Consider the following 12,039-nt stretch of genomic DNA (forward strand, 5'->3'; position numbering starts at 1 on the left):
GATTGCGTCATGACGTCGCGGCGTCACATGACCTTAGCAGCACAGCTGAGAGGAGAGCGTCATGGCGGTGTAGAGCGGATTACTCTCAATGTTTACATTCCGTTTGCCGTCTCTTTTCTGATTTTACTCCGATTTTTACCGCAACAGGGCGCATCTTCTGCGGCGAACGCGTGAAGCAGGTGAGTGTGCGGCGCTTGCAGCGTTTTATGAATGGGTTTCGGTGCCGGGCTGACGGGTTCCGCCCTCCACAACAACAACAAACATAAACAACACAACACACGCTCGCATCGAGATCTAATGACATTCGTGTTTAACATCTGATAAAATCCACTCAGGAGCGGTTTCATCAATGCACTGATGTTCGTTCTTGCAGCAGGTCGAGCTGTCAGTTTAGGCCAGTTTAACGACTGTCAAACCGAGGGCGCTGCAACTACACAACAGTTCTGGCCACCTAGTGCCTCTCTGTAGACAGCATACTTGGTTTACCGCTTTGTTAGGGATCATCAACACGTTCAGAGTCAGCTGGGGTAGGTTGACAGTTCACTACATGCACAAAACTGTCTAGGTAGTCAGCTCACTAGGTTTTAATGCACAACAGACGTGTTTTAGCACGATTCTTAACATTTACACTGTTGCACAATAGACAATACAGAAAGTAAATAAGTGCAGGTAACTGTTTTTATCTGACCTACCTTTGCAAATTGATTATTGTGAGATTAGACACTCTTGCAACAGTAAAGCACTTGGAGTAAATTTGCTCCTGCAGGATTGAGCTGTTGAAAGCCACGATAGCATATCTGTCATCATTATATGTGTTTTGTTGAAAGCAAACAGATATTGTCAGTTAATATTAGCTTGTCAGGAACGGCATAACAAGGCTTTTGTTTGCATGACCTTTCTTTGCATGTTCTTTGATTAGTTTGCATTACCATCAACATGAATAGCCACATATCTGTAACGCTGCTCATGTTTGACCTGCCCTTCAAAACTGGTTTTATTTTTAATCCACCCTCCTGTTTATTATTGGTTGACTGTGAATTCTGATCAGGTTGTACGAGGTCATACATGGCCTACTTCACTCCTGTAAGTCTGGCACACATTAATCAGGGTTTCTATGCGTTTTAAAAAGGCCTTAATTCACCCTTCCACAAATTAAGGCTTTAAAAAGGTCTTAAATCAGAGCAGAAAGTCTTAAATTCATAGTTATGCCATTAAATGTTGTGAAAAAAGTAATATCTTCCTCAGTATTTTTGTATTTAGTATATCTAAACATCCTTAACTCAAGATACATTTACTTGAGATGCAAAATGAACATATAAAGTCTTGTTTACGAGAAATTAAATAAAATGAAACAAGGTTTGTGCTTAAAACCAAAACAGATGTCTGCAAATGGGGAATGAAAACATGTTTTCCCTTAGAATTAATTTTTTTTTCTTTTTTTCTGAGCCCTTTAGCAGATATTTGTTCTTGTTTAAAGCATAAACTCACTTCTCATAAACAAGACTTCTTATTTCATGTCATTTTGCTTCTCAGGTAAATCTATCTTGACTTAAAAATCTTTAGACACTTGCACTGGAAAACAAGACAAAAATACTGAGGAAGAACAGCACTTTTTGCAGTGTGATGATCAGAAGGTACAGTAAAAGTTATATTTAGAGACCATATTGATGTATTGCATTCCATTCTTAAGTTTTCTTTACTTGGTCTTAAATTTACCTTCATAAAACCTGCAGAAACTGTTAATAATATATTATACTTATTTTTTAAATTATATGCATTTAATATTTTGTATTTATTTCATTGTTAATAGTAACAATGGATGTTTTTGTGAAACGTTTTTTGTGAGACAGCATGCAATGCAATGATAAATGAAACTGAAGTGTGCTACATTGTCACATGATTTGATTATGTTGCATGTTTAATTAGTTTTTTAATGTTTACCTCAGTCTGCAAGAGAGGAGAGGTTAAAAAAGACATTCTGTCTTTCTTCGAGCGTCTTCTCGACACACAGACAGACCGATCCAGATCCAGATCCAGATCCAGAAGCAGAAGCAGGTCTGTAGATCTGTAACATCATGTGTCAGAAATGCAGCATGTGGAATGTGTGCATGTTAGTGCATGTGTGTTACAGACGAAGATATTAGCTGTTGAGTTAACTTGCATAGTTTCTGCATTTATTATTCGCCAATTATGTGTTTTCTGACACAGTGAAATTAAAATGAACGCTATGTCTTCTGCTGATATTCATGAGACATGCGATCAGATTTTGAGGTTGTTTGGAATGGGAAACTAATGCTTTCATGTAGTTTTATTTCACATGAATTGTATTAATGAAAATCCTGTGACACACTTTGGTTTAAGAGATAAGATAAGAGATATTGCAGTTATTAAGTCTTTGCGATCGGCGAGACCTTACATGACGCCTGTAAAATCATTCATAAATCTCTGTGTCAGGTGCTCTGTAGATTGTTATCATAGTGAATCTCATGAAGCCTGTCAAGGTCAGGACACATTTCACCACAAATGAAAAAAGATTATATATATATATATATATATATATATATATATATATATATATATATATATATATATTTGCATAAAGAAAATGAAGCCCTTACAGGAACATTTTTGCATTATTGACATTACTGTATATGAATGAATTGTAATTAAATTGCCATTACTGTAATATAAAACTCATTTTGACTACTGTAATGCAAAAATGGTATATTTTAATTTTAGAGTATTTATATATCATGCTAGTATTTGTTTTCATTCATTTCTTATGCTGATTTAAATAGCGCATAGTTATATACAATTATTATTATTTTTTATATAACACTGTTATTTTAGTATCACTGAGATACTATTATAGTTTTTCTATTATATTGACTTTTTATTTTTATATTTATATTTGTTTGTTTATATGTTTTTCTTTTTCTGCAGGATTGAGCTGTCTACATATATTTCTATATAGTTTTTATTAATTTTAATTTCAGTTCTAGTTTTTTTAGTACATCAAGATAAACTAGTCAACTAAAAATGTTAACTAGTTAGTTAACATTTATTTCAAGTAATGAAAATGTTTTAGTGGCTTACATTTTAGTTAGCTATAATAACCCTGGTGTATATTTTACAGTATTTTACAGTAATGAGATTTACATGTGAATTTGATTCATTGTCATAAAATAATCTTAATGGTACTAAACTAATCTTTTTTTAAATGTAAAATATAATTTCTTATTGCCTTTTTCTGGTTTTGGGGAGTGTTGAATCTCTGAAGTGCCTGTATAAGGTAAATCCATACGATCAATAGCTTCAGTCTCATCTAACGGTGTATGTATCTGCTTTGAAACGATCGGCATGATTCAGCAGCAGCCGAACGCCTCATTGATTATGAAATGCTTGATTGATTATGGCACTGTTTGTGAAGTAAAGGGAGATCGGGACCAGTTCAGTACTGATTTTAATAGCATCAAACAAACCAAACCAAAACGTGAATAAACCTATAATCTCAAATAAACCCTTAGAAACCTTGAACCTGATGTATTTAAGCATGGTGAAGTGTGTTAAACTGAGTGAAGCTATGATTATATTGATGTCTCTCAGGTCGGTCGGTGTGTTTGCCGTCTGTGGGACTGAGATCCTCTCTGGCCGTCCGTCCCGGGGTCATGGTAAGACCTCTAACCCTGCTTTACATGCGCTTATTCTGCTCTCACATCACGCCTGAATTCAAAGCATTGATGTTTCCTATAAAACAATCACTGGCACTGCACCCCTTTACCTTAATTCATTACTTCAGACTTATGTGCCTCTAGAAGCTTGCGCAAAATGCATGTTATTGTTTATTTAGCAGCACTGACCTGAAAAAGATATTTCACGTTTACATATAGTCCACAAGAGAAATTAATATTTGAATTTATAAAAAGTTCAAAAGTTTACATGCCCTTGATTCTTAATACTGTGTTGTTTTCTGAATGATCCACAGCTGTGTGTTTTTGTTTAGTGATAGTTGTTCATGAGTCCCTTGTTTGTTCTGAACAGTTATACTGCCTGCTGTTCTTCAGAAAAATCCTTCAGGTCCCACAAATTATTTGGTTTTCCAGCATTTTTGTGTATTTGAACCCTTTCCAACAATGACTGTATGATTTTGAGATCCATCTTTTCTCACCGAGAACAACTGAGGGACTCATACGCAACTATTACAGAAGCTTCAAACGCTCACTGATGCTCCAGAAGAAAGAGCCGGGGGTGAAAACTTTTGAACAGAATAGAGATGTGTACATTTTGCTTATTTTGCCTAAATATCATATTTTTCATTCAGTATACTGCCCTTTAGAGGCTACAGAAGATTGTTACATGTTTCCCAGAAGACAAAATAAGTTAAATTTACCCTGATCTTCAAATTCAAAGTTTTCGCCCCCGGCTCTTTGACTAATGAACAATTATCACTAAACAGAAAAACACAGCTGTGGATCATTCAGGTAACAACACAGTGTTAAGGATTAAGGGGATGTAAACTTTTGAACGGGGTCATTTTTATAAATTCAACTATTATTTTCTCTTGTGGACTATATGTAAACATCTTTTATGTGAACTATCTTATTCAGGTCAGTACTAAACAAACAATAACATGCATTTTGTATGATCCCTCTTATTTTGGTAAAATAATTAACATTTTGCAGATTCTGAAAGGGAGATGTAAACTTTTGACCTCAACTGTTGTGTGTGTATATATATATATATATATATATATATATATATATATACACACACACACATATTAGTGCTGTCAAAGTTAACGCGTTAATGCAAATTAATTTTAACGGCACTAATTTTATTAACGCAGCGCACATTTTCTGTTTGACCCGTGGCCTCTCCCGTAGTTGGAGAAATGGAGATGCACTGTGTTGCCAACTTAGCGAATTTGCAGACACATCTCTCTCTCTCTGTCTGTCTCTCTCTCTCTCTCTCTCTCTCTCTCTGTGCGTCTGCTCTGTTCAGCGAGCGGCGGAGAGGAGCAGCGCTTTCAGTTAAACACAGATATTATGTTGCTTCTCTAATTTTACATGCAAGTATAGCCGAAATCACAGCACAGCTATTGTCATTATCTTATGTGTATTTGATTTCATCAGACGACGGCTCGATTATCAGGATTTTTGTGCAGATTAACATCTTGGAAGGGAGAGCTGGTTATATAGTCTCAATGGGTCGCGTTTAAGTCACTATTTCATATTCATTCCGTTGTCTGACAACAGAAACTAAAATATATCAATGAAAACAGTTTTATTGAGAATTTAGCTGCATCAAAATACAGTATGTGGGCACAGAGAGGCAAACAAATCTAATAATAAATGAACATTTTGCATTTTCAGAAGAAGTGAGCTGCCCTGTTCTGCAAAAATGTAAACAGGTTTGTGTAATTAAATTGCTCAGTGCACTGTAAAAAAAAAAGAAAGTTGAGCGAACTTAAAAAAACATTTTTTACCAGTTTCAGCAGATTTTTGAGTTTGCTCAACTTGTTTTTGTGGGAGATTCTCAAATTTTTGTTGTATAAACTTAAAACAACAAGTTGAGCAAACTCAAAAATCTGCTGAAGTTTGTTGCCTTAAAATTTTAAGTTGGCTCAACTTTTTTTTTTTACAGTGTGCAAAGAAAGAGAAGTGATGGGAACCTGCTATTTTTATGTTCTGTTTTTCATGTGTCTAATAGACATGAACAAGTTCTACAATCATGCGATTAATCACGATTAAAAAATGTAATTGATTAAAATCGATTGACAGCCCTAATATATATATATATATATATATATATATATATATATATATATATATATATATATATATATATATATATATATATCCTTCAGGAGCATCAGTGAGCGTTTGAAGCTTCTGTAATAGTTGCGTATGAGTCCCTCAGTTGTTCTCGGTGTGAAAAGATGGATCTCAAAATCATACAGTCATTGTTGGAAAGGTTTCAAATACACAAAAATGCTGCAAAACCAAAGAATTTGTGGGAGAAGGATTTTTCTGAAGAACAGCAGGCAGTTTAACTGTTCAGGACAAACAAGGGACTCATGAACAACTATCACTAAACAAAAAACACACAGCTGTGGATCATTCAGAACAACACAGTATTAAGAATCAAGGGATGTAAACTTTTGAACTTTTTATAAAATTCAAATATTAATTTCTCTTGTGGACTATATGTAAACATCTTTTATGTGAAAAATCTTATTCAGGTCAGTGCTGCTAAATAAACAATAACATGCATTTTGTACGATCCCTATTATTTTGGTAAAATAATTCACATTTTGCAGATTCTGAATATATTATTATATAATAAAAAGTGTAGACTTGTCATAGCACTTGCATATTATTGCTCTTTTGTTTGTTTTGATTGCTTCTATTGTCATAATTTGAAAGTCGCTTTGGATAAAAGCATCTGCTAAATGTAAATGTGAATGCTGATGGCTCTTCTCAAACACCACGCTTGTGTTTTGAAGGTTGAAGAGGGGCAGCAGCGTTTGGAGGCCCGTGGGAGCCCTGTACCGGAGGACGAGCAGGTATCACAGCGCTTAGGAATTATAATAATATTATATCTGTCCTACTTCTGTTATTATGTTGCTTTTAATTCTGAGAGACGGTATGTTTTCATCGTTCATTAAGAGTCAAGTCATAAAAACAGAATTTACATTATGAATGTGAAAGTATTTTTAAATATATACATTTTATTTAAAATATTTAAATAATAATAACAACAGTACAATTTATTAAAACATTATTTGTTGGGAATATCACACAATTTCACAGTTTTTGTCCCTGTTTTAATTTAAACAGTAAACCTCTCTTGTGCAGCACTTTGTTTAAAAATTAGAGGAATTGTTCAAATTTCATTTTTGATTACATTTTAAAAAATCAATTAATCTTGTTTTTACAGGAAAAGTTTGTTAAAGTTTCATGCAATCATTTGATTAACACCATTCTTGATGATAAATTTGTATTAAATCATAAAACACAGAATCCAGAAAAAATTAGATGGCACATAATTTATATACTCATACATACAAACAATACGGAATTTCCAGAAAATTAATAATAAATATTGTATCATAATAATCATTGTTATAGATATTATTAGATTAGATAATTAGATAATTGTCAATTAGATAATACCACTTTAGCTCAACCAATTACCAAGCAATGCTTCGTTTTGTTCAGTCTGTGTGGAAAAAGGTCGCAATTAAAGAAAAAACACTTCAGCAAAACATGCCGAATAATATTTGGTCCCAAATCTTTATAAATTTTACCTGTAGTCCACTGTATGAAGAATTTTTGGGTATAATATGTCACAGTTTACTTTATTTTGCTATCCTCACTCATAAATTAACTATAGTGTCCTGCGCCCACTAGTAAAAAAATATCAAAAATTATATCTGGTGTCTGAATAATTTTTGGTTTGACTGTATGTGAAGAGTTTATTTGCAAAAACAGATAACTCCGTTTTTTAAAAATGTCAAAAATCATGTTTTTTATCATGTTATCATGTTTTTATCGTGTTTTATTGTGTTAGTTATTTTTTACCTACTCAAAATAACCCGACTGCAGTATGATTGAGATTAATTGGAATGCACAATGAAAAAACATGATTTTTGAAAATTGTTAAAAAATTTGGAGTTATCTGTTTTTTTCAAATAAACTCTTCATATATATATATATATATATACACACACACACACACACACACATATATAATATTATTTAGGAATAATTCAATTGTTAAAATCGTATGAAATATAAAATATATATCCATCAGTTTTGATTCTTAAAATTGAATTAAACCATTAAAACAGTCTCCAGAAAATTTTGTAAAAAACCTAAAAATTTAAATTTTCCTTCCTGATTTCAGAAATGCTTTTTCATTACTTGAATTTTTTAATTTAATCATTAAAACAGAATCCAGAAAACGTAAAAAGTTGAAATATGTGTGTGTGAGCTAATCCTGATGTGTGTGTGACGCAGGTCCCGTTCCCGCTGCTGCAGGGCGAGTGTGTGGAGCATGTCGTGAGAGCAGAGGAGTCCCTCATTGCCTTAACCAGCTACCGCCTTCACATCAAACTGCAGGAGAACGTCATCAATGTGAGTGTTTCTCTCACACACAACCACACCGAGAACAACAGTATCTCAACCAGAACACTGTTACACCAGATTAGAGCGGTCTGACCACATGACACGACAGTGCCAATCACAAACCACAGCCAATCAGAAGAGCCTGTGGGCGGAGTCTCTCTGCTGTCTCACTCAATGAATAAAAATAAAGCCATTATCTAATATACTGACTCAGTGCCTGATATAATCTTTGTATATAATAATGTACAGTTGTTTGTTAACAGTTTCAGCATTCTTGTTTCATTTAATCAGGTACATTATCCATTGTCACTTTTATTATGGCTATTAGAGTCATGCACAGTAATATCTGAAGCAGAAATACAAAGCACCTAATTAGTACCTGTTTTAATTAGTCACATAGTTTGAATGTAATTGTTCCCAGTCGTGACGTCGCAAAATAGAAACCAGAAAAATTTAATCCTGTCACAGCTCAAACACTTTTAATAGCACGTCTGTTACTAACAGCATTAATTAAATGCATTTCATGCTTTTTAAGGACTAGTTCACCCAAAAATTAAAGTTATGTCATTATTTACTCACCCTCATGTAGGCTTTCTTTCTTCTGTGGAGCACAAATGAAGACTCTTTTGCATAGAATCTAAAAAAAGATAATTAAAAATCAGCATAAAAGCATCATAACGGTTCAATATGAGCAAATGGTATTTTAGACTATTAAAAGGTCAGAAAATTCAAATGGATACAATTGAAACTAAAAAAAAAAAAAAAAAGTTACTTGAACAAAATTTTTATTTTATTTAACAGAAATAAAATTTAAAAATAAAATTCTTTTTTTTTTTAATAAGTTAATTTTTTTAATTTATTTTTAAAAATATTAAAAAAACGTAAAACAAAAAAAACAACAACTACAGAGCAAACATATCTAGATTTCATGTAGTGTAACAATGTTTTATATAACTAAAACTGGAATAAAACAATATTTTAATATTTAATTAATATATTAAAAAACTATTTTGACATTTAAAAAATAATAAAAATTACACAAATTACAAAAATCACATTAAAATGGAAAATATTACAATAAAAACTATAATAGTATCTCAATAACACTGATTGTCAGCACTAATTAAATCAATTGTTCCCGCTCAAGTGCTAAAGATTGTGATGTTTGTGTCGTCTCTTCAGGTTCCTCTGCAGCTGATTGAAAGTGTGGAGTGTCGGGATCTGACACAGCTGCACCTCACCTGTAAAGACTGTAAGCTCATCAGGTACGCCGGTGTAACAGCACTGCTTTGACTAACAAATGTGTCCTCGCTGCATCTGATCACTGTATATGTACACAGTGTCCTCAGTGCTGCACTGTGCATTAGACCTATAATAAAATTACAAACTGTGTTCCTTTGGAATAATGTACAGAAGCCCGTTTTCTCGACAGAATGAAAAAAAAACAAAAAAACAACTGTGAATTTTTATCTCACGATCCACACTTTATTTCGCAGTTCAGAGAAAAAAAGTCCGAACTTGCAAGTCTGACTTTTTTCTCAGAACATCTTTTTGTTCGTTCACGGAATAAAAAATAAAAACATTCATTGTGACTTCTCACAATTGCATTTCTTAATCTCACATTTCTTACTTTTTTTCGCAATTCTTAGAATTGCAAGAAGGAAACTCAGAATTCTGAGAAAAAATAAAAACTTAATTGCAACTTTATCTGACTTTTCCTCTCAGAATTGCAAGTTTATATCTCAAAATTCTGACTTTTTCTCTGATTTCTACATCTCACAATTCAGTTTTTTTTTGTTTCCACCACAAAGGTAATTTTACCTCACAATTTGGACTTTTCTTCTCAGAATTATGACTTTATTTCTCGCAATTCTGAATTTTCACGTGAAGCAGAGCTGCAAGAAAGTCTGAATTGTGAGACAAGTAGGGCTGTCAAAATGGCTGAAAAACTAAATTAGAATTTTGTACTTAAATATTATCAATATTCAAATTATAAGCTTTTGGCTTCTCTCCTGAGGCCACAAGAGGGCGCATCGAGCAAAATATTACTCATGAAAGTTTCTTCAAAGCAATAAAATAACAGGACAATCTTTGAAAAAAGTGCATAATGTTTATAAACCGTATGTAATTAATAAAGTTGCTTAAACAATTAGAAACAAAACCGCTTCATGCATGTATGTATAATTAAATACAAAGGACTGAAAACCAATCACAAAGAGTACTTTCTTAATTTAAAAACATGCGATGCTGTGGGATGGGAGGGAAAACCGCCATAAAGTCTCGAGACATGTTTTTTAAAAGTTGAACTTACATTAATTTTACACGCTTTCTAAACATGCGGCTCTCTTGTGTATGGAAGCCCGTTTCCGCCACTGAATAAAAAAAATAAAAAAAGGTTATTGCGAATTCTGACTTTTTTTCTCATAATTGCGTGATATAAACTCGCAATTGCGAGAAACGGGCTTCCATACTTGTGTGAGACGCACACCTAAAAATCGAATGCATTCGAATGGGGATTTTTGTTTTAAATCCGAAGAATATTTGAAATTCGATTTTATTTTTGTTTTTTTGACAGCCCTAGAGACAAGATTACCTTTTTTTATTTCTTCATTCCATGGTGGAAACAGGCTTCCATTATGATGTGCATTGATGAAGCATGTCTGTTAGGTGAGTAGATGGTAACCTGCAGGGTTTGTGTTCAGGTGTAACTTCCTGTCGGCGGAGCAGTGTCAGGATTGGCTGAGGAGGATCAGCGCAGTCGTGCGGCCGCCGGCACGGCTGGAGGAGCTCTTCGCCTTCGCCTTCCTCTCGTGTAGCACCAGCGTCTCCGCAGAGGACAGAGAGGTGCATGATGGGATCTGCCGCGCAGGTAACTGGACGTTTGTGTTTTACAGGTTCTTGTCCTTAAACTGGTTTACTTATCTTTGAACAACGAAGAAGAAATGAACAATGTGTCCTCGCCCTCATGTCGCTCCAAACCTGTATGACTTCTGTGGAACACAAAAGAAAATCTTCATGCTGCTCTTTTTCATGCAGGATGAATGCTGTTCAGCTCCAAAAATGACAGAAAGCACCATAGAAGAACTACTACAATAACAATAATAAAGTAGCTTAGTGTGAAAATTATTTCTTTTTATTTAAATTGATTAAAATGGTCCCCTCTGCTGCAGCTCTTAAATTTATTAACAAATAAATGTAAATTCATTGCAACTTGTCGTGCTAGGCAGGGTTATCATCATTAACTAAAACTAAAACTATTAAAAACATTTATGTTAATTGAAATAATGCAAAAATAAATAATAATATTAGAATTTTCTAATGAAAATTAGAAATGATCTCTTGGCAACTGAAATAAGTTGAAGCTGAAGCACTAAAACTGGAAATAAATAAATGAATAAATGAATGAAACTGAAAGTTAAAAATATATTAAACCTAAATAGTAATATTTAAGAAAATAATAAAACTAATAAAAATGACGAGCACATTACAAAAATATTTTAAAAATATTACATTTATTATATAATAATATAATAAAAATATTATAAGAGTATAATAATATATAATAATATTATAAATATATAATAATATAATTTATTATATATTATTATTAAAACTTATTTTATTTCAGCTTGTTGCAAAGGAAGCATTTCTCATCTTTTCAGTTGATGTAATAAAATAAAATTAGTTAAATGTATTAAATTAAAATTAAACTTGAATATATATAAAATTTAAAAAATATTTAAAATATTAATAAAAATATAATTATATATATATATACTATACAAAACACTAAAAATAACACTGCCAGATTTGACATGAATTTTTGCATTGGTACTCAGTGTCATTACAGAGTGAAATCTGTATTCAGCATTAAATCGTGTGTGTTGTGTAATTCTGTTTTGCATTGTAG

General features: G+C 32.8%; 1 protein-coding gene across 3 annotated transcripts in view; it reads left to right on the forward strand.

Annotated features, from left to right (window-relative positions):
- The first annotated feature begins 42 nt into the window (after window positions 1–42).
- Window positions 43–12,039, forward strand: part of LOC131541111 (myotubularin-related protein 3) — a 32,437-nt gene continuing 20,440 nt past the window's right edge. For 2 of the 3 annotated variants that reach the window (XM_058776655.1, XM_058776660.1), the window contains exons 1-7: window positions 43–179; window positions 1,947–2,055; window positions 3,607–3,671; window positions 6,506–6,565; window positions 8,022–8,138; window positions 9,312–9,394; window positions 10,832–10,998. In XM_058776655.1, coding sequence (XP_058632638.1) covers window positions 3,669–3,671; window positions 6,506–6,565; window positions 8,022–8,138; window positions 9,312–9,394; window positions 10,832–10,998 — 430 coding nt within the window. In that variant the 5' untranslated portion in view covers window positions 43–179; window positions 1,947–2,055; window positions 3,607–3,668. The remainder of the gene's footprint in view (window positions 180–1,946; window positions 2,056–3,606; window positions 3,672–6,505; window positions 6,566–8,021; window positions 8,139–9,311; window positions 9,395–10,831; window positions 10,999–12,039) is intronic. The other variant, XM_058776656.1, reaches the window with a different exon arrangement.

Source organism: Onychostoma macrolepis, chromosome 05 (genome assembly GCF_012432095.1).
Source record: "Onychostoma macrolepis isolate SWU-2019 chromosome 05, ASM1243209v1, whole genome shotgun sequence".
NCBI lineage: Eukaryota > Metazoa > Chordata > Actinopteri > Cypriniformes > Cyprinidae > Onychostoma > Onychostoma macrolepis.